General features: G+C 43.4%; 1 protein-coding gene and 1 long non-coding RNA gene across 11 annotated transcripts in view; one reads left to right on the forward strand and one right to left on the reverse strand.

The window, feature by feature from the left end:
- The window catches only part of ZNF462 (zinc finger protein 462), a 170,428-nt gene that overhangs the window by 20,113 nt on the left and 126,398 nt on the right, over positions 1 to 23,917 (reverse strand). For all 10 annotated transcript variants that reach the window (XR_008316128.1, XM_053296025.1, XM_053296021.1 and 7 more), the window contains 2 exons: positions 8,941 to 9,193; positions 5,754 to 5,890 (listed from right to left, as the gene is read on the reverse strand). Coding sequence is in view for 9 of the 10 variants with exons in the window: in XM_053296025.1 (XP_053152000.1) it covers positions 5,754 to 5,890; positions 8,941 to 9,193 (390 nt within the window). In the remaining variant the exon portion in view is untranslated. The remainder of the gene's footprint in view (positions 1 to 5,753; positions 5,891 to 8,940; positions 9,194 to 23,917) is intronic.
- Positions 3,309 to 23,117, forward strand: LOC128344933 (uncharacterized). The gene is made up of 4 exons (XR_008316129.1): positions 3,309 to 3,446; positions 9,132 to 9,292; positions 21,759 to 21,905; positions 22,906 to 23,117. It is a non-coding gene; the product is annotated as an uncharacterized LOC128344933 (long non-coding RNA).

A 23,917-nucleotide genomic window follows, 5' to 3' on the forward strand; every position in this document is an offset into this window, starting at 1 on the left:
TATACAGTGAGGGAAATAAGTATTTGATCCCCTGCTGATTTTGTCCGTTTGCCCTCTGACACAGAAATGACCAGGCTATAATTGGAATGGTAGGTTTATTGTAGCTGTGAGAGACAGAATAACAACAAACAAACCCTCAAAAGCCCAGTGCCCAAAAGTCAGCGATGGATTTGCATTGTAGTGAGGGAAATAAGTATTCGATCCCTTCACAAAAGATGTCTTAGTACTTGGTGGCAAAACCCTTGTTGGCAATCACAGAAGTCAGACGTTTCTTGTAGTTGGCCACCAGGTTTGCACACAACCCAGGAGGGATGTTGTCCCACTCCTCTTTGCAGATCCTCTCCAAGTCAGAAAGGTTTCGAGGCTGATGTTTGGCAACCCGAACCTTCAGCTCCCTCCACAGATTTTCTATGGGATTAAGGTCTGGAGACTGGCTGGGCCACTCCAGGACCTTCATGTGCTTCTTCTTGAGCCACTCCTTTGTTGCCTTGGCTGTGTGTTTTGGGTCATTGTCATGCTGGAATACCCATCCACGACCCATTCTCAATGCCCTGGCTGAGGGAAGGAGGTGCTCACCCAAGATCCGACGGTACATGGTCCCGTCCATCGTCCCTTCGATGCGGTGAAGGTGTCCTGTGCCCTTAGCAGAAAAACACCCCCAAAGCATAATGTGTCCACCTCCATGTTTGGCGGTGGGGATGGTGTTCTTGGGCTCATAGGCAGCATTCCTCCTTCTCCACACACGGCGAGTTGAGTTGATGCCAAAGAGCTCGATTTTGGTCTCATCTGACCACAACACTTTCGCCCAGTTCTCCTCTGGATCATTCAGATGTGCATCGGCAAACTGCAGACGGGCCTGTACATGTGCTGCCTTGAGCAGGGGGACCTTGCGGGCACTGCAAGATTTCAGTCCTTCACGGCGTAGTGTGTTACCAATTGTTTTCTTGGTGACTATAGTTCCAGCTGCCCTGAGATCATTGACAAGTTCCCCCCGTGTAGTTCTGGGCTGCTTTGTCACCGTTCTCATGATCATTGCAACTCCACGAGGTGAGATCTTGCATGGAGCCCCAGACCGAGGGAGATTGACAGTTATTTTGTGTTTCTTCCATTTGTGAGTTATCGTGCCAACTGTAGTCACCTTCTCACCAAGCTGCTTGGCGATAGTCTTGTAGCCCAGTCCAGCCTTGTGCAGGTCTACAACCTTGTCCCTGACATCCTTCGACAGCTCTTTGGTCTTGGGCATGGTGGTGAGTTTGGAAGCTGAGTGATTGCTTGCTTCTATGGACAGGTGTCTTTTATACAGGTACTGTAACAAGCTGGGATTAGGAGCACTCCCTTACAGAGGGTGTTCCTCAGCTCAGCTCGTTACCTGCATATAGTGAAAAGACACCTGGGAGCCTGAAATCTTGCTGGTTGATAGGGGATCGAATACTTATTTCCCTCACTACAATGCAAATCCATCGCTGACTTTTGGGCACTGGGCTTTTGAGGGTTTGTTTGTTGTTATTCTGTCTCTCACAGTTACAATAAACCTACCATTCCAATTATAGCCTGGTCATTTCTGTGTCAGAGGGCAAACGGACAAAATCAGCAGGGGATCAAATACTTATTTCCCTCACTGTAGATAGATGGTAAAAACTTGAGAAGAGCAAGCTACAAAATCTTGTCAATTGGGTTTGAGATACTGATATACACTGGAAAAGATCTGAAGCAATGAGAATTAGATGTAGGTGATGCAGAGTGATAGAGTCATATGTGGACTCATGCCAGTCAAGCACATGAACAGACATCACAATCTGAGACATCACAAAAAATCTTGGTGTGCTTTTGAGATGATAGTTTGTGGATGGAAAATGCAAGGGGGAAACATAAATTAACTGGTTTAATAATCATTCCTTTTCCCCATGAAAGGTTTGGGAACTGCAATTCAGTGAGGGGCTAGGAATCCCAAACAGAATTCTCAGTTCCCTCACCAAACTACAGTTCCCAGGATTCTCTGAGGAACGCTGACAGCTAAATGGTATAAAATCAATAGATGCTTGCTGTTTAATTATAAGAATGACAGCCCAGAAAATGGTGCAACAAATGTTGAGCAGATATTTTTTTTCCTATAGTAATGGTCAGGTTATTTGGTCTTACAGCAAGAGAGAAAAAGGGGAGCAATGTGGCAGAAAATTCTTCTGAAGAAAAACACACGACGGAGTGGAAAAATTAGAGTAATTCTGATTAGTGTCCGTGCATTTGCCTAGAAGTCTTGCATAATGGTCCTATGATGTTCATATAATGTCACAATCTATAACAATGCTGTAGCAAACTTAGTATGCTCAATCCTAAGCACTTATTTAACTGTCAGACTAGAAATTCAGATATGATCTATATTATTCTTCATACTGATGTCACCTACTAGGCAATTATCAAGGCTCAGTTTGTACTTGATAATCTAACCAGTCCTACAATAAAAGAAACAAACAAAATGTTGTTTGAGATAAATCCAAAGGGCTCCACAGTGGTAGGCTTGATATGCAGCATTTCAGCGCCAGAACGCTTTGGACTCAGCAGCAGGCTCAACATTGTTCTGAACGAGCAGTTGCATAAGCAGCGCTACTGCAGTTCTCCCCACTGCGGCAAATGGGGGAAACTGCGGCAGCGCTGCTTGTGCATAGAGTTGGGGCTGTTTATGAAGCTCCTGCAGCACCTTGGGGCAGAGAGTTATGGAGACAGTAGGCCATGCATCTTGTCAGCCGGAGAGTACCATGGATTGTGCAGTGGGGTTTCTCAGCCCCACCCTCCAAGTCCACTTCCCCATTTCTGAAAGCAAACTCGTGTGTCTCCCAATAAGCTGCTCCTGAAGCTTAGTGAACCTTCAGAAGCAGCCTCAGATGTCCAGGCCAAGATCCGGAGGTGGGTGGCGGGGAGTAGAGCCAGCTCTGTGTTCATCTATAGGGGATCATTTGAGAGCACTTAAAGATGTGCAGATTACTGTTTCATACAAATTCTCTGTTTCAGCCACAACTCTTTGCCTTCCTGCTATTCTATTCTAGCTAGAGTACCCACTGCCAAAGCCCCCACCACCCCTCTTTCCCAGACCTTCCCTTTCCTCTACCCACAGATATACCTCTTACCCACAGGCAGGCATTAACATGCCTCTCTCTCATCAAGCCCCCCCCCCCACCAATTCCTCCCCCCCTACCTTGCAGAAAGCTTCCTCCAACCCGTCCCCCCTCTAATTTCCTGTTTTGCTCTTACTGGCTTGAACAGCTGCTCGTCAAGCTGCTCCAGCCAGTCTGATTGCTAGGGTGGGTGCTGGCTTGGCCCCACCCCAAAAAGCCAGTTAAAAATGGGTGGAAAAAGTAGTTCGCTTCTCGCTTCTGGGGGATATCCAGTTACAGGCCCAGGGAGGAGGGGCTGGAGAAAGCTCCCTGCTTGAGAGAGTTATCTGACTGTTGGTAAGTCTGATATTCTGCTAGATCCTGTGTTTGTGCATAGCTCCCGCCCCACCCTTACTGGCTAGCCACCCTTGATCAGGTGGTAAGAGAGGAAAAAGCCATAGGAGAAGAGATCCCGAATCTCATGCAGCCCTTGGAGCATCTGACGAATACTACTGCCTGACCCAGTCTGGAGGGTGAAAGGGTTAGAAAACGCATAACTTGACAGTTGCCACTTTTCAGTGGTGGTGGGTATGTAACACAATTTCTACAGAATTCTCCACATCACAATGGTTATTCTTTGTGCACCTCTCTGCATGCTTTCAGAAACCGATTCATATGAGAGAATAAAATTAATTAAACTCGCAAATCTTTTATTAACTGCAGGGCATGTTAAAATGCTAACTTATTTGTAATAAACTACTTTGGTTACGAGGGGGAAATGTCTTTAATTGGTATGCATATGTTTCCCTCCAATATGGATTTTTCTTCATTTGTTATAATAGTTTTGGTTCACATTTATTCTATGACTGTGGGATTATTGTTGTTTTTGTCACCATGGTACTTTTAGATAGGTAGAAGAAAATAAAGCCTTCCCTCCCTAGGCCAAAATTTTAACTCTGATGAAAGACTTAACCAAAGAAACCCAAACAAAAAGAGGGACATTATGCCCCATTAAAAAACAAACAAACAAACAAACAAACAAAAACAAACCCAGCTTCAGAGTTTGGCAGTGTCCATGCTTACGTTTGGTTCAGGAAGCTTGATATATAAAACCCATCTTCAGCTCTTGCTCAAGCCATTTTGCAATCCATGCACAGCTCCCCCAGCAATGGGCAATTCCTGTCTACATCTCTCAAGCAGGCAAGAGGCTGCTTATTGAGAGGGTCACAAGGGAGACCCTGGCGCTGACAAATCGACACGCAAGTTCAGGAGGCAAAAATCACCTTGCTGATTCTTTCAGGGAGATTATGAGAGTCAGCTGAACTAAATGCCTGAAAGTTTGCTTTCAACAATTAAAGGGAAGCGAAGATGTTAAAATCATTAACAGTTTTTGCTTTCATCCACCACACTGTTGGGCCTTCCTCCAACAGTACCTATTTACAATTCAGAAGTTTCTTTAAGCAGCACATTCCAGACACAGTTAAAACTCCTCAGAAAATAAACCTTGGAGGAACCAGGAGCTCAGTTGATCCACTTATCCACTCCAGAAGATTTAAAACAAAAAACGGACACCAGCTCTAGAGGCCTCTATGGAACCTCCATTTTAAGAAGTCTTGTAAAATAGATAACCCTTCTAGCATGCCCTGGAGGTCAGCAGGCTCTGGCAGTCTGGCGCTATAACTCCCTTGGAGGTTAAGCTCAACACTGGAAGCCATTGTTTGCTCAGCTTGTACATTTACTGAGGTGGCTCTGTTACTTGCATTTTGAATCCCAGAGAGGTCTTTGTATTTGAAGGGGCAGCTGTGAAAGTCATTGGCCTGCCTTTCCTACACAGCCTGAAAATTACTGTGAACTCTAGTCTTCTTGCATACCCCGTTCAGGTACTCAAAGTAATAGAAGAGCCTGCGTATGGAAAAATGGCACATCGCCATGCATGTGCTCCAATGCTTAAAAAAAAAAAGGGAGGGGGGAGAAAGATTTTCTCCCAAAGAGATGGCACATATAACTCTCATTACCTCAGCACCAATTCCCTGCTGGGGGATGCTGCTCAGCCTGTGATCAGGCAGAACGCCACCCGAACACATGGGTATGGATTTCGATAGCCAACAGACCATCTCCAAGCATCAAGTGTGATAACTATGGGCAGGATTCCCAGCCTTGAAGAGTCCAAACAGCTGTCTCTTCTGAGCTTATAAATCTGCAGCCAACAAAATCTGAAATTCCTCTTTAGTTTTCTTAAAGGGGAAAAACACCTCTAAAGAAGCCAAATGTTTGCAATTCTGTGCCAAAAGACTAGGTGAGGCTTAATGCCAGGCCGAGAAATACATTATAGGCATAAGATGACATGGAATTGCTGTCCTTTAGCAATACACACGCACACACACACATACATACGTTCGTTATGGTGGGAGTGAGTTCCATGAGAAAACACAAATGTAGCAAACAGCAACATTTTGAGGCCAGCAAAACTTCCCCCTACATCATCCCTGTTCAAAGCTTCTGTATTTCTGACTACCAGGATGCTGGAGACTAGCAACTAGTGATGGATATCACCATCTTTCCCACCTTGCAAACTTCCGGGGACATCTGGCTCTCCACTGAGAACAGGAGGTAAAAGCATGGGCCGAGGTTGGCCACTGGTTCATTATTGCAGGGTTCTTTTACCTCTATGAAGGACGATATGGTCAATCATGTTCCGTTTATATTTGGTGTGGTACAGACAGAGAGGACAACGGAGATCTTTGGGTCCTTCCTCAGGAACTGCTGAATGCCCAGCTTCCACATGCATAGTAAAAGCAGATCTATAAACACAGGAAGTAGAGGACAGGCTTAGATCAGGTGCTATGGAACCACAACCATTCATTCATTCATTCATTCATTTGACTTCTATAACGCCCTTCCGAAAATGGCTCAGGGAGGTTTACACAGAGAAATAACAAACAAATAAGATGGAACCATTAGGTAATGTTGGTTTGTTTCAGAAGCTACAGATACCACTCTCTGTTTCTTGAACACAAAATTTGTCACGAAGAATATCAGATGTAATTTTGGTTGACTACGGTTAAGAGCTTAGCACTGACACAGAAGATCACTTGCTCTCTTCCCTTTCACTCAGTTTGTGAATCTTGCCTTCACTGCAGTTAAACGTCATTGACCACTGCACTCCACAACATAACTTGGGTTCTGGTTGTCCATAATCACATTTAACACTGGAGGCAAGGGCTGACATGTCCCACAGTGTAATGCAGGTGGTACAGGTCTGCCTGTACTGCTGTGGGGCTCTAAATCACCTGGCAAAAGTGCTGTGCAAGAGGGCAATACCAGTATCGCTGACCCTTGCGCAACTGAACGTTCTGCACTGCTTTCCATTGAGAATAATAAAAGCAGCACATGACATGTGATTGCACAAGAGTAAGCAGTAGCAGAACTGCCCTCTTGCGCAGCACTGTAGCTGGGTAATTTAGAGACCTGTAGTGGTGTGGGCAGGTCTGTTCCACTTGCATTACACTAAGGAACAAGTCAGCCCTTGTCTCCAATGTTAAATGTGATTAAGGACAACTAGAATTCCTTTTAAACAGGATTTGAAACCACAGTTATGAGATATATGTTTGTACCAACCACAAGCTTAACTAGGAACATCTGAGTGGAAGTGGGCATTTTTTCATCACGGTCTTCCCAGAGCCTTTATAAGCTACCCTTACCACTGAGAAGAGCCAGGAACTGCAGACTACCCAGCCACTCATGGGAGAAGATGAGCTGTCCCCAGCATGAAACACATCTGGTGCTACCTGGCCCTAGTTGGTAAGGGACATGCTTCTGGGATGCATGTGTGTTATCCCGCCGCCCCCCGCATGGTCACGAAAGAACCTTCAAAGAGGGAAACAGTGGTAGCAGCTGGAAGAGCTACAACAGCAGAAAATGGAACATCTGAGGAGTGGACATTTTTATCTTCATCTTCCTAGAACCTTTTATCACTCTCAGGTGTCTTTTTGTTGCTGTTGTCATTCTGGGTACTGTGGATTTAGTTGTGTTTTATTAATTTTTTAGATTGTGAGCCCTTTGGGGATAGGGATCCATCTTATTTATGTATTATTTCTCTATGTAAACTGCCCTTAGCCATTTTTGGAAGGGCGGTATAGAAATCGAATAAATAAATAAATAAATAAATATCAGTTGCCCTGGATACATGTTGTTAGAAAGAAAGGTGAGATGTAAATGCATTAAATAAATTAAAACAAAGCAAAGACCATACAGGCTGGCCAGGTTTTGTTTGGTCTCAGGCCTGACACCTAGAAAAGCACTGGAAAGGGAAGGGGATGGGCATTCACGGGCCAGCAGAGATATTTCAAGAAGGTAAAATGGAAGAAATTTGCTCCTTTGGCCCACAATACCAGTACCTCAATGCAACTGCAGAAAACACCATCCACGTTCCCATGACTGGGACAGATGGGGTGTGTGGGGGTGGGGGGTGGGGGAGAGACTGTGAAGAATCCCATGCTCCATATCATGGTCCAAATTATGGTATGTATATATAAATATTGTTACGGATTGTGATTTGAAATAATTTGCCATTAACTCCAATGGACAACCTATACACCTGTTAACAGTGGGATTTTTTTCTCTGCTACAGAAAGTTAAGGAAGCAAAATGATACACAATATAACCCCACTATTCACACCTTTACCGGAAATCTTCCACATATTGTCTGTGAAATGCTTTTGGAAAGTTTGAGTCAAAACCAACTTCAATGATTCCAAAGTTAGGAGAATGAAGGTTTTGCTGACTGCATAACACTACAGAGTCAATAGGAATTCACTATCACTTCCCCCAGGCTAGTTTCTAAATTCCTCTTGCTTCAGGGCAAATGTCAACCTGTAACTAAAGGAGATCAGGGAAAAACCGCTGTGGGAAGTTTTGTGACTGCACAAGGTTGTTGTTCTTCTTCTTCTTTTTGCACCTTCTCTGAAAGTAGAGAGCTCTGCTGGCATCAAGGGATACTTTCCAGGTTGTTTCTGAAAGATGCAGGGCCCGATTCACATGCTTGTGTAATGAAGGAGTGCAAAAAAGTAAGATTGGAGCTACAAATAAAGGCTATTCATACGACCGGGATGCAGGGAGGGTGGGGTGAAAGTCTACACTGTACTTACCTTCCCCCACAGACGATCCCCTTGCCCTCCTGGCCACATGGCTCGGCTGCGCACATGAACAGCGCTCCCAGGAGCTGTGCAGCTTGCTGGAGGCTGGGACAATACATTCCGTGCTCGGGGTATCCCACAATGCACCGCGCACCGTGTGCGGTGCACTGGATGATTCCCCTGTCAGATGGACGCTGTAGGCTGTGATAATTATTCAGTTTAACAAAGGGTGTGTGTGTGTGTGTGTGTGATTTTAAAAATTCTCAGAAAACGGACAACAAACAGATATGAAATGATAAGGGCCTGGGGCCCAGAGAAAGAATAGGAAGTTGTGTGGGAAGCAACTCAATTAATTCCCCTATCTACACTTCAGTTCTAAAATTAAAGTATATATACTGTCCATGTTTTTCAAGATTTTCATTCTCCACAACAATGAGGAATGGAGAGGCCTATTTGTTAATAAAGCAAAATCTCCAATACTGAGCAAGATTTCGGAACGTGTGGCACAACCATAGCCACACATTTCTAAATTTGCTGTTCATGTGCTACCAGGCAATTAAAAAACAGACAAACCACAGACAATAGCATATGTGATGAGGCCATGTTGATGTTTTTTATTCTCATCTACTGCCACTATGTATTTAACTATCAAAGTTCACTGAGGTTGCCTTAAGTTAAAAAGTGATAACATTATACTATTTTATACAAGTACTTACTTAAAGCCTGTATAAAAGGAACAATCTTTACATTTGAAAAGTTTCTTCCCTCCATGTTTGTCACGATAATGACGCCGAATGCTCTGAATGTAACCCGAGGAGAATTCACAAAATTCACAGTTAAGGGTGGCTTCAGCTTTGTCTGCACCAGAAAGCGGGACAGGGCTAATGTTGTTATTATTCCTTGCCAGAGCTGCTGACTGATAGTGGTTCAATTGCTGTTGGACGTCCGGAGGTTCCGAATAGGAAGAATCTGTGGGGAAATGAGAAGAGTTGGTAACACCAACGGACAGAAGAAGCATAATGATCCAAAGTCGAAATGCAGCTTCTGTTCAACTTCACTGAAATCACAGTAAGCCTGCAAAGAATTTTGTTCTGTATGCTTTTCTTTTAGGCCAGTTGAGGCGAGTATATGCCAAGGGTCACTTCCCATATGCACATTTGTCACTTGTTGACTGTGGCACTGAGAGTTGGTTTGCATGCAGGAATGAGACTAAACACTAGAGGCAGAACTTTCATATTGCCCAGTGTCAGCTCAAATGCCTTTCTGTGGAGACTTTCAGTTTCGCTGAGAGTCATCAAGTGAAGAGAGATCAAGTGAATGATACATGTGCATGTGAAAAGCAGCTACTGAGACAGCACCAGCTCTGCCTCTTTTCAGGAGATGATGGCTGGTTGAAGCCATGAGACAATACACATTTGTGGCAATGGTCCCACACACAAAAAATCAAACTGGTTTTAGTAAGTTTCCCTACTTAAAATTTAAGGGGGTAGCTTCTTTACTCAATGTTGCTGCACAAAACCCCCACCTGATTAATACTGTCTTAACTCATTAAGTCTTTCAAGATTTATTTTATAGGGGTGTGTGAGGGGGAAAAGTTACAATTCTAACATCTACTCTTATTATAGTTTATTAATTTAAATTTGGAATAACTTCTGAAAAAAGATCTTGAATGGTTCATCTCACGAGGAAGCACTATTAAAAATATCAGAGTTCCAAAAAATAAAATAAAATATCATGTTCTGAAAAATAAGCAGTTTAATATACTATAAAACTTTCCTTCATATATCCATCATACATAAAGAACACAGGATAACTATAACTTTATCTGTTACCTCGGTTATGGCTTCACTGGACATAAATATAGCCATATCAGCTAACATACTGTCTAACAATCTAACACAAAAATCTAACAATTTAACACAAACATAATTTTTAACAGAAACTTAATCTATGCTGAAATTCATTCATCACATCACAAAGGAAAAATCCCGAAACAAGTTGGAAAACAATGTGCAAGTATGGAGCAAACATAAAACGAAAACCAAGCTATCCTGTGCTTGAAGTTGACAGTAAATATTCAAAAGTTCTATTTCTCACTAAAGGGAAGATCCAACCGCAGAAGTTATTGTCTCAAGTTCTGCTACGAGGAGAGCAATATCCACACAGAAGTCCAAAGACATCAAGTGTCATTAAGCCAGAAATATGTGGCTGGCAGGAAAGGGAGTATTGATCACAACTGTAACGTTATGATACCAAAGGATAAAGAAGGGAAGGGTGTGAAACTTTTCTTTTGAAAACAGAGACTAGGTTTTTGTCCTATACAACTCCAAGCTGATAGAAAAAGGAAAAGAAAGAAAAATAGAGACTACTCAACTTCCACAAAGAAAGTCAATGCTATTTAACCAATTAGTAGAGATAATCAAAAGGCAGGGGGCACTACAGAGGTCTTAATGAGGATTTCCCCACAACTGTCTACTACACAGGAATATAGGAAAATAATAATGATCATAAGCTAGACCTGAAGAGGAGATATCTTATTCATTTACATTTCTATGTAAACTGCTTTGCAAACTTTGTTGAAAAGTTATATATGTATTAGTAGTATAGTATGGTATAGTATCCTGACTCACAGACTACTCTCTTTATATACAACATATAATGTATATTTGGAACACTGGCTCATCAAGCTAATCACCAAAACTGCCTTCCTGGCAATCTCAGAAGCTAAAGTCCTGGTGTACGTGCCTTTACACAATTAGCAGGTCACAACATTAATAATAAACTTTAAAGCCCCACAAAACAGAGCCTAATGTTTGACATACCTGCTGAGTCCTTTGGACTCAAATAGAGCGTATGCCACACTTGTATACTATATTCCATGGCATATGGACAGCACATTTATTGGCAGGCACATAGGCAAACTGTGAGGTCACTGACACAAGTGAAAACTGTGTTCTACCTACCAAGGTTTGGGAGCTGTGTGTGCTTGCAAGGTTTGGTTTTCTGGGTGCAAACAACTAGGTAAGAGGAGGGAGAAGTGACTGTGTGGAAGCAGGGTAGGAGGGAAAGCTGCCCAGGGCCAGGTCACAGCCAAAGGCAACCATACTGAAATCTAAGTTGGATTCAGAGGCGTAACTAGGGAAAACGGCGCCCGGGGCAAGCACTGAAATGGCGCCCCCCTGCCCCCCCAACATGCTACATTATACTTAGGTTTTTCCTCACAATCGCCTGCCGCCGCCAAGCCAGGCGACTGACTGGCCGCCAGGCGCCAGCAAAGCAATGGGCGCAGGGGGCGCGGAAGGGACCGCTCGTGGGGGAGGGGGCGCCGACGCGCTCCCTTGACTGCTGCAGCGCTGCTGCACTGAGCAGGAAACATTTGTATTAACAAAAAATTTTTTAAAAAATTGTCATGGCGGCGCCCCCCACGTGACCAGAAAAGATGGCGCCCGGGGCACGTGCCCCCCCTGCCCCCCTATAGTTACGCCTCTGGTTGGACCTCAGACTAGGTCAACGTGAACAAGAATCTGGCAAGTATGGAGACAGAACGGAAGTGTCAGGCTCTAAGTATACACATAACTGCCAACATGTCCCTATTTTCCCATTCCGGTGAATGGGGAAACAGGGACATGTTGGCAGGTATGTACTGTAGCACTCACCACGTATTTTAAGCCCTGCAGAAACATCATCATTATTTATTATTTATTATTATTTCTTGTTTACACAGTCAGACAGGTGTTATTGACTGGTTTGTTTTATCCAGACATCGATTATTATTATTATTATTACATTTATATCCCGCTCTTTCTCCAAGGAGCCCAGAGCGGTGTACTACATACTTGAGTCACTAAGTGACAAACACAATTTATTTATTTATTTATTTGTTTGTTTGTTTATTTAACATTTATCTTCTACTCTTCCTTCAAGGAGCCCAGAGTGGTGTATAATAGTTAAGTTTCTCCTCACAACAACCCTGTGAAGTAGGCTAGGCTGAGAGAGAAGTGACTGGCCCAGAGTCACCCAGCTAGTATCATGGCTGAATGGGGATTTGAACTCGGGTCTCCCCGGTCCTAGTCCAGCACTCTAACCGCTACACCACACTGCTCACTTTGAGCCGTATATGTTCCAGCAAGCACACCAAAAGGAAGGAGAAAGTACTGGTGCCTATCATACCCATCTTTGTCACTTTGCACACTCCTGTGTATTCACAAACACAACGAGCCCTTTCTCACAACTAGTGAGAATGGGCAATAGGGTTAGCTTACCTGAAGAGCTTACCTCCCTGCACATGAGCAGTTCCCTCTCTTTGGGCGGGCAGATCGCCTGCCCAGATGAGCACCAGCTGCTGCTGGTAGCTCTGAGGGTCGGGGTGCATGCTTTTATCTTCCTTTTGATCTAGTTTTGTATATACAGGGGCGGAGCCACCATTGTGAGGAAAGTCTAAAGAACCTGGCTGTCACTCCCCGTGGGGCCGCCCCCTCCGCCCCTTGCATCTGACATCCAACCCAGGGGGCGTGGCCATATTCGGAAACAGGGCCGCACAGCCCCATTGGCAAGAAGCTTCAAGCAGTGCTGGATTCCTAGCCTGGCTGAAGCTCCTTGCGAATGGAGTCACATAGCCCCATTTCCACATATGGCCACGCCCTCTGTATCTGAAGTCAGGCGCAGGGAGCGTGGTTAGGGCAGCTAGGGGCCATCGGCAGCAGGTTGCACCCATGCTGCCATGTTCCTACAAGCTTGTGTGTATAGTTTAGTGTTTCAAATTTTGTTAGTATTTTGATGGGACTTGTCTTGGGTGGGGGAAAGAGGAACAAAGGAAACTGCCATATACTGAGTCAGACCATTGGTCGGTCTAGCTTAGTATTGCCTTCACAGACTGGCAGCGGCTTCTCCAAGGTTGCAGGCAAGAATCTCTCTGAGCCCTATCTTGGAGAAGCCAGGGAGGGAACTTGAAACCTTCTGCTCTTCCCAGAGTGGCTTCATCCCCTTAGGGGAATATCTTGCAGTGCTCACACACGTCTCCCATTCAGATGCAACCACGGCAGACCCTGCTTAGCTATGGGGACAAGTCATGCTTGCTACCACAAGACCAGCTCTCCTCTCCTAAGAGGGATGTGGTGTTTTTGCTTAACCCATTCCTTGATCCAGGCCAGCTCTTGAATGATGCTTTAGTTACTTTTTAGTCCAATCCTGGACTAGAGGTGGGGCTGACAAATAACAAGCAGCAAGAGCACTGAAGGCAGACTGCACTGGCCTCTCTGTACATAGTATCTATTTCATTAAACTATTAATATTCCTGATTCTACTTCACTGCCTGTGCCACAACTCCTCATTCTGGAGTCTACAGTTTGCAACTACCATCTCCTATTACAAGGCTTTCTGTATTAATGGCTAAGGTTTTGCATGATTACTCCCTATACTCTTGCTCTGTGACAATACTTCTTTCCATTCTGTTCTCCACCAGTATATAAATTAGTGCTTCCTCACAAAAAATAATCTGGTCTGAGCCACAATTGTGGGTTTATTATTTGCGAAAACAATACATTTCAAATAACAGATTTTTCTAAACTGCATTTCTGCAATCAAAATTCCTAAGGTTGGGCTTGAGTACAATAAATGTTTTGAAGACAACTGTTAGAGCTGAATTTTTAAATTATTTTTCATATGAATGTTTAATCTTTTTTTTTTTAAGAACTGACATTTTAATTTATTTCACTGTTACATTTTAGATTGCCTTAACCATATTGTCTGTTGCTTTGGGCGCCCCCTATAAGGCAGAGAAGGCAGTATTAAAATACTGGCAGTATCTAGATCACTTCTGCTTGCATGAGGGAAAGAAGACTGATTTTTGTTGATCTCCCTTTCCCTCTGCAGCCTAACCCTCAGGGATGTATTTTTGGCAGGCACAGGGAGCTGCAAGGGGAAGGGGGAGATCAGTACATATTGCCCTTCCCCCAGGCATGAGGGGTATTATTTCATTCACACAAGTCTTACTCTGAATCCTGTTTTCTGTAAACAAACTTTTAAAAGAACACTATACTTCTTTTGATTTCTACAGGTGAAACTCGGAAAATTGGAATATCGTGCAAAAGTCCATTAATTTCAGTAATGCAAATTAAAAGGTGAAACTGATATATGAGACAGACGCATTACATGCAAAGCGAGATAAGTCAAGCCTTAATTTGTTATAATTGTGATGATCATGGCGTACAGCTCATGAGAACCCCAAATCCACAATCTCAGAAAATTAGAATATTACATGGAACCAAGAAGACAAGGATTGAAGAATAGAACAATATCGGACCTCTGAAAAGTATAAGCATGCATATGTATTCAGTACTTGGTTTGGGCCCCTTTTGCAGCAATTACTGCCTCAATGCGGCGTGGCATGGATGCTATCAGCCTGTGGCACTGATGAGGTATTATGGAAGACCAGGATGCTTCATTAGCGGCCTTCAGCAATTCTGCATTGTTTGGTCTCATGTCTCTCATCCTTCTCTTGGCAATGCCCCATAGATTCTCTATGGGGTCAGGTCAGGCGAGTTTGCTGGCCAATCAAGCACAGTACACTGTATACTTTTCAAAGGTCCGATATTGTTCTATTCTTCAATCCTTGTCTTCTTGGTTCCATGTAATATTCTAATTTTCTGAGATGGTGGATTTGGGGTTTTCATGAGCTGTACGCCATGATCATCACAATTATAACAAATTAAGGCTTGACTTATCTCGCTTTGCATGTAATGCGTCTGTCTCATATATCAGTTTCACCTTTTAATTTGCATTACTGAAATTAATGGACTTTTGCACGATATTCTAATTTTCCGAGTTTCACCTGTAGGAATAAACTATGCAAGACTCTTAATTCAGGCTTTTTGCAGCCCATGAGTCACAAAGCTAAGCTGCAGAAAGAGGACAAATCACAAATGGCCTGTTGAATTGTCTGTAGTAGCAAGCAGCACTGTAGACACTAAGCTGGGGTGGACCTACTTAGTATATGGATGGAGACTAAGGGAAGCCCAGTAAGCTGCTCTGAATTTTCTAAGGAGCTGCAAGATATCATAAATTCGAAAAGCAATCATCATGATCTTTCTTGTTTCTCTACCCCACAAAGGCACCTATTGGCTGTAGCTAGTCCTCAAGGAGCATAAAAGGTGTTCATGTTAAGCAAAGCTATGAAATACTGTTCTGTACGGGTGGCATACAGTATGTCTATGCTCAAGATCCATATATGTAATCGTTATACTTATACCAACTTTATGACCAAGACTGACTCCCAAAGTGGCCTACAATTAAGAAGAGCACAAGGGTACAATTATATCAGGATACATGGGGGCCGGTCAGTTTTTTGGTCCCTGGCAGTGGATGAGACAGTTCATGTTGCTTCCTCCAGAAGGAGCTGCAGAGATTCTTAGGGGCTGCCTCTTAAGGCCCTGCTAAAGTTCATTTAACTCAATGGTTTAAGCCTTCAGGAAGGACCTTTTTATTTGAACAGCGTCCTCACCAACACTATATCACACACCAATTTTCAAATTCCTATCAGTTTTGAAAGTTTTAAAACATGAGGCCAGGGTTGTTGTTTTTTTAGAAAGCCTGCATAATGGTATGTGAATATAATTTGTGTGTGTAGCACGTGCTGCTACAACACACACCTATGCATTTTCTTTGTTTGTGCACACATTTTTTGCCTGGAATCACATGCCATGATGTTCAAAAGCCTACATAGACTGGGAGAAAATTCTCAGAATTGGGAATTTGAGAGCACTGTTGCAGAAGAGTGTCACTGGATAAGACTCTTTGAGGAACAGCAGTGGAGTCTGTGAGAAGTTTCATTGGCAAAGCGAAGAAAAATAGGGTCTGGGTTCTAGAGGAAACTGTACTACTCACTTTACTCTTTTCATTGTTATCAGTCACTTTTTACAACATAAAACACGTTAGGGGGTGGGAACTGCACATTTTGTGTCTGGTCGCACATTAAAAAAAAAAAGCCTGCACAGGAATAAAGGCCCCTTTGGTTATATGGTCTAAGATGTCCCAACAGCACAATTTGGTATACTTCTTAGGGAGAGGTTAGTATACAACACCGGCAAGATCTGAGAAAGACAAAGACTAGGGCAGCCAATAACAACAGCAGCCAAAATAAACCTTGCTGACTGGAACTTGGTTTGCCTCTTCTGGCAGAGGTTTTGCTGATCAGAATGGCAGCAGCTTCCCCTTCTTTTCCAAAGCAAGCAGGACAAGCGGTATTTGGCAGGAGGTTGCTTGGATGCCACAATTGTATGGCAAGGTGCTGAATTATCTTGGCAGGCTCCCAGATTCTGTGAATACTTCCCCAACCACAAGAGGCATCAAGGCCTTGGTTTACAGTTGTCTAGATCAGGTGCTAGAAATCCTGTACCATGCAAATTGCAAGACAATTTGTAATTGTATTAAGCACTAAGGAGGCTTTGATTAATTAAGGTTGTTCACATGACCTATGCTTACCTGGCTGGGGGAAGGCAGGAGTTGTCCTGCTTTCCTGCGCATGATTCAAGCTGCTCTCGGGCTTGTCAGCGTGGTGCATCCACATGACCGGCATGCGGCAGTTCCGAGAGTGGCCAGGGGGTAGGAGAAAAGCAGGCTGTGGCCTCCTGCATCCCTCAGTGCACTGTGTGCTGAGGGATTTCCCTGCAATCCAGGCATCCTAGGCACACATTTCTGTGTCTGCTCACACAACCAGGTACTGGGTAGAAGGGTGCACTCACTCTTCTACCTAGGTAATAGCCCAGGGTTTCCCTGGGTAGGGCTGCTAGTGTGAACAGTGTCATGTGTCGCCTTCAGTTATGGTCTTTACAAGAATCCACACATAAACCATGTCATACATCTGAGATGTCAAATATGGTGAAAATTGTACATAATGCAATTATCAGCAAAAAACAAAACCGAACCCAAAACCTATAATAAAACAACTGCAACACACACACACCCAATTCAACAAAGCCAAGTTCTAGCTATATAGCTATGATAGGAAATTACAGGCCCTCAATTTGATAGGGTACAAACTAGGGAAAGGAAGAGATGGCTTCACAGGGGAAAGCGGGGAAATGGTGAGGTTACTGGAAGGAGATGCACATTCTTCTGTCTTCCCCCACCTTTAACCTCATTTATGATCTGCTCCAAGTCTTTTATGTACAACATCACACCTCTAATATATTACAAAAGAATAAATATATGTAGTGCAAGTCATTTTATTTACATGTTTATTTACATTTTATATTCCGCTCTTCCTCCAAGGAGCCCAGAGCGGTGTACTACATACTTAAGTTTCTCCTCACAACAACCCTGTGAAGTAGGTCAGGCTGAGAGAGAAGTGACTGGCCCAGAGTCACCCAGCTAGTCTCATGGCTGAATGGGGATTTGAACTTGGGTCTTCCCAGTCCTAGCCCAGCACTCTAACCACTACACCACGCTGGTGTCCTGCCTTACGAAAGGCAGGGCAGGGTGGAAGGATCCAGAGATTATCTGGATGCTCCCATGGCACAAGGAAAGCACAGGGTTGGCCAAACTTGCAATTCAGGCTCTAGTCTGATCAGGCTTTGAACCCTTTGGAAAGTTTAAGTGGGCATTGCCCTCTCCTGTTGCATTTTAATCACCTCCCTTCCTTTTCAGCAACCTGGCCTAAGCAATTTAGGCTGGGTTGGAAGCCAGTTAAGAGAGGAGTTTACCAAGATGTTCTGGGCTGTTTCCTTTTTGTCCTGGCACATCTTGCCTGTGAATGGCTATTGGTCACACGGGCCCTTAAGATGAACATCGAAAGAGTAGATGATGGCATACTATGCTAGAAAGCCAGTGTGACCAAAGTATGGAAGCCAACAAGTGAAAACAAGTTATTCTAGTAAGAACTAATCTGCTTCTTTGCCTTTTGCTATTCCTACAACTGGACTAAATTTGGTTCAGACCATTTAGGCAGTTCACAAGTTAGCCACTTATGCCTCAAATGTTCATGCATCTGCCATCTTGAATTGAGGTGGATGACATCACAAACTATGTATTTGAGGTGTCTCTATGTGTCCCTACAAATATACCAAATTTGGTCCCAATTGTTTCCCACTTGTACCTCAAACATTCATGTATCCACCATTACAAACTATGTAATCATGACATCATTACAAACTATGTCCTTGAACCATCTCTCTGTGTCCCTACACCTGTAGCAAATTTGGTTCAAACTGGTTAGGCAGTTCACAAGTTAGCCCAATTGTGCCTAAAATGTTTGTGTGTCTGACATCTTGAGTGAGGGTGGATAACATCATTGCAAACCATGCCACTGAGGTGTCCCTGTCTGTCACTCACTACAACTGTGCCAAATTTGGTTCAAATCGGTTAGGCGGTCCACAAGTTAGCCCTCTTGTGCATCAAAAGTTCACACGTCTGCCATCTTGGATCGGGATGGATGACATCATCACAAACTATGCCATTGAGGCATTCCTATGTGTCTCTACAGCTGTAGCAAATTTGGTTCAAACCAGTTAAGCAGTCCACAAATTACCCCACTTGTGCCTCAAAAGTTTACATGTCTGCCATCTTGAACTGGGTGGATGACATCATCACAAACTATGCCCTTGAGCTGTCCCTACAAATCTACCTGATTTGGTTCATATTGGTCCAGGCATTGAGAAGCTGGATGGGCACACACACACGGAATGCCGGATTATCTCATAAGCCGACTGGAAAGTATGCTAATAAAACAGATAATGAATGTATGAGTGTATATGTGTGTGTCAGGGGAGAAAATGTGTGCAGAGTTCATTGTCCTTTAGAAATCAAAAAGCTAAAAGGAAATTTATTCAGAAGCACACATGCTTGTTAAAAAAAAAAAGTGAGGCGAAACTCCCCAAATGAAGGCATTAAACTTGTGAAAAGCAACAACTTACTAAGATATTAAGACAAATAAATATTGCACAAGCAGTAAAGTGTTGTGCTCCAAGTCTCTGTTAACACTTATACTGATGTAATCTAAGACAGATTGCTTAAAAGAAAAAAGCCTCAAAGTTAGGAAATACCACCAGTGGGGGAAAAGAAAGGGTGAGAAATCAGTGGAGACCAAATCTATTTGGATGCAGCACATTGGAGCAGTAAAGTAGAGTGATGGAAGAGGAAGTATATCTGGGAAATGAAACATAGGTTTAAAAATCTTCTGTGAAAAGGAGAAAGATGCAATGGCAAAGGTAGCTCAGTTCCTTGGTAAGTTTCTGTACATTTGAAATCTGTAAAGCAAGGCTAAATGGAAGGGATATTACTGCAGACAAAGCAGAGTAGATTCCCCACCCCACCATCAGAGAAGTGTGTGTGTGTGTGTGTGTGTGTGTGTATAAGACAGTAAGTGGTGGGCAGTGGGGGATGAATGAACACATTTTCCCAAGTTCTGAGTATGGCCACAACCACAGCTATATTGGCAGAGAAGCAATGGGGTCACAGCCACATGCTGTGCTTTCCAAGTTTAGCAGTGGGGGTAAAACAAGGTGCACATATGGATAGATGGTCGACTTCCAATTGCAATTTTCACACGGCCAGATACAAGATCATGCAGAAGGCGGCTGGTGTGAACTGGGCCACTAAATTAGGAAAATTAGAGCTAGGCTTGTGAGGAGACTCACAAGAATATGAAGTAAAACGCAGCCTTCGGAGGTTTCCACACACAGCAAGTGGAATGCATAACGCGTTTGCCATGAACTCCGCCCTTGTTTTCTTCCCACACAACCACCTCCCAGTTTGAAAATCCTCACCCTAAAGTGACACATTAAATAGCAATGAGAAAAGTGTGGCGGCGGCAGCGTGGGAAGTAGATAGGTAAAGAGGCAGAGTTCAAGAACACTACAGATTTGCTCACTTCATGCTGCACAGATACGAGGGAGGGTGAGGCATTCTGAAGATAAAAGCAAAACAAAGGCAGAAATGGTAGAGAATGCAGGGAGATCTTACAAAGCACAGGATTCTACCATACGCACCTACCTGGTTGGCAATGGTACTCTCAACAAGGGAGCCAACGGAAGGGCTGAAGTCCCAACTACAATGGCTTTGCCCACAGAGTAGTAGGTAAAGGGGTCTTTCGCTTTCCAGCCTTGTGAGGGCACAGAAGTGCTCAGAGTCTGTCTCTCTCTCTCTCACACACACACGTTTCTCTGATGGGGGTGGGGAATCTACTCTGCTATGTCTGCAGTAGTATCTCATCTGCTCACTCCTTTTTGCCTTTGTCTTGGCTTGCACAGGAGCAATATATGAGCAGAGAACTTTGATACAGTTTCTGCTGCTCTGGGGAGGGCAGGGGGTTAGAGTCTGCTTGTGCCGCAGCAGCTCCATGCAGAAGAAAGTAGCCAAGGCATCTGGGGCACCGAGGGTCACTTGGAAACTCCTGACATATTTGTTAGACTTATAACCTGCTTTTCCAGGGAGGAGCTCAGACCACCTTACCTATAGCTCCCAGGTAATCTAGGCAGCTTAAAGAAGTGAACCCGCTTGGCTTTAGCCGTGGAAGTATATGTGCTGTCAGACCATTCTTGAACTCTCAAGGCTGCCAAGCGGCCTATCACCACCATGTGTGCTCACCCCAGGGAAAATCTGACAAAAATGGCAATGGCTCAGGTTTCGCCCTTGAGATACGACTTTTGATACTCATCAGTGCCCAAGCCACATTCTTCGGCTAGGTGCACATGCTGGGGAAATCCTGCTCACTGAGGACCAAGTCTATCAGTGCTTTTATCAGTGTGGTGTGTGGCCAAGGCTGGGGGAGAAGGTGGTGTTGTGGCCTCCCCTTTTTGTGTGTGTTCGGTTCCAAAGTAACTGGGCTCAGGCCATGTAGATCTAATCAGCATTGCAAGCCATACATAGTTGGGTTGTGGATAAACCAACCACACCACTGACCCACAATGCAGACACGTTTGATTACAAGCATAGAATAAAACAATGGTGTTGGGACCAGAATCTGCAATGTAGCTATCTCCACATCCACAAAATGCCTGCTGCACTAGCATTTGCCATTTATGGCTGCATAATGTTACACCATAAAATTTAACATAAAACATTTAACATAAAATTTAACCCTAACCCCTGCTAACTTGGCAAAGAGGCACTTTTTAATGTGGTGATTCTCTTTATTTAGCGGGGGTAGAGTAACTGGCCCTATCTACCACCACACAGTACCTCCAGTGACTGTTGCTGGTGTCTACTTTATGTTTCTTTTTAGATTGTGAGCCCTTTGGGGACAGGGATCCATCTTATTTATATATTATTCCTCTGTGTAAACCGCCCTGAGCCATTTTTGGAAGGGCAGTATAGAAATTGAATTAATTAATTATTATTATCAACAACAACAACATGCTGAAAGGCTAGTCATATTTCCTTGGAAATAACTTCCAATGAAAATAATGCAACTGGGGAAAAATGGTTGGGGCGTGACATGTAACACTTGACCTCCCTTTGCCTAGATTACCCCACTTCTTATTCCAAAGGAAGTTATTTTTCTTCTTTGATATCAATTTAACATGTGGTATCTGTACTATAGGAAGACGCTGAAAGGCATCATCTCATACTGTGAGGGAGATGGCAATGGTAAACCCCTCTTGTATTCTACCAAAGACAATCACAGGGCTCTGTGGTCACTGGGAGCTGACACCGACTCGACGGCACGCTTTCCCTTTATCTGTACAAGGTAAGTCTTGGAATCATTTTAGTCCTTGTGTTGCTCTGGAAAAACATCCATTGAAGGTAGATTGATATAGCTTCTACTTAAAGTATGAAATGTGTATGACCACACAGGCTCAGTCCTCACTTTCCCTTGGACACACAGATGGGAGTCTGCTTGGAAGTCCGAGAAAGAAGGCTCTCTTCTACTAACAGCTGCCAGTGTAGGAGAGTTTTCGGGGCCTGTCCCACCAGCACCTTGCTTGGGCTGTCAGATAGGGAAAGGAGAGTGGGGGGAGCCAACCCACACTAGCTCACCCCCCTTAATAGTTGTCAAGGATCTTTTAAAAATCATCTGTTCCTTGTTTTCTGGAGCAAAGTGAACATTTATTTGTGGTGAGCAGTTATGCTGTTTTGTTATTGTGTAGGACTGCAGTAGTACTACTCTTAGAACCTTTTTTTAAAAGGTCACTCTAGGTGGCAGATGGGACATGCAAAGCCTTGCCACGCACCCCAACGGGCAGCCCAGCTACTGTCACACAACCCAAGATATGCAGACATATGGAAAAACAAACAAGAACGCAGGAAAGAGTAGAATATGCAAAGCATACATGCTGTGAGCAATGTGTAATTGAACTGCGTGCTCAGACTATCCATCAGCATGGACAAAGCTTTGGAGTTTTAAACACTGTGAAAGAAGCAGCATGGGACAGACTTGAAAAACAGAAAAAATGAAGCTTTGTGACAAGAGAACTATCTTTCAGGAATGTATGTTCAGCCTTCCTTTTATGCCCACCAAGAAATCATATAGCAGTCTATCAAGGCTGGATTTGGAATCCTTTGATCGGCAATGGCCATTTAAAAAAAAAAAAAGGATATATACTAGATATACAGAAGGTACTGCAGAGGGCAACCAGAAGATGTGGACTGTAGGAATGCTAGGTATTCAAAAAGGTTGGAAAGATGTTATCTGTGTTCCTTTGAAACTTTTTAATCTGTCTCCCCCTTTGAATTATATACGTGTGCAGATCTGAATGGATGAGAGAGAGGACAAATGCTATATAGCTTCTTGCACAAGTGTCAAATTCGCTTAGAAGGGAAATGAATTTAATCTAAAGAAAGTTAAAATGAATTTGGAAGGCACCTGGATCCATACTGCTCTGTCTGAAGTCTTCAAAAATAAAATTTGCCATTGATTATTCTCTCTAGATATATATTTTAAAAAACCCTATAAAGGGTTGCAATGCGGTGTTCATAAATTACAGAGAGACATAATTGGAGAGTTATCTATATGAACCTACAGGGAAAAGAAATTGGAATGAAATGAAGAGCAGAAGAGAGGCCTCCAATTTAATCTTCTATTATCTATAAAGACATGTTTTCACTTAAAAATCTAACAGGAGGTGCAATACACCACAATAAATATTTGGAAATGTGTTATTAGTTACCACATCTCTATGAGCACTACAGAGATATTAATGAGAAGGGTTTCTTTTTAAAGACAAGACTGTGCATTAACTAGTACACCACCCCCTCCCAATCAATACAATCATAAATATGACAGGGTCGGCGGGGGGTGGGGGGGACACACACATTACTGCAACAATTTTGGATAAACTTTGTGGTATAGTATGGCACAGCCAAAATTAAGCACTTATTTTAAGCATGTGCTTACATCTCTTCCATTGAAGTGAATGAACATTATAAAGTGCTTAACTTTTAGCTGGATCATTCCCAAAAGCTTTCTCTTCCCATCATTCTTGGCTGCAAGTTGATTGTACAGTATTTCCCATCAGAAAATGTAATGTTTATGAAAGAACGAACATAAACTTCTCGACTGGACTGCTCCTGTTGCTTCTTTACATCCTCTTACTTCAAACAAAAATTGTTATAACAAATGCACACACACCACCTTTTTGCCTGCAAAAATAGGGGTCTGTGGCAGCACATCACTGGGGATGTTAAGTGATCAGACAGAATATAACAAGGATAGGCAGGAATGAAGGCTAGAGGTAACATTCTGCCAGGGCAGGTTAGATA

This window comes from Hemicordylus capensis, chromosome 2 (assembly GCF_027244095.1).
Source record: "Hemicordylus capensis ecotype Gifberg chromosome 2, rHemCap1.1.pri, whole genome shotgun sequence".
Taxonomy (NCBI): domain Eukaryota; kingdom Metazoa; phylum Chordata; class Lepidosauria; order Squamata; family Cordylidae; genus Hemicordylus; species Hemicordylus capensis.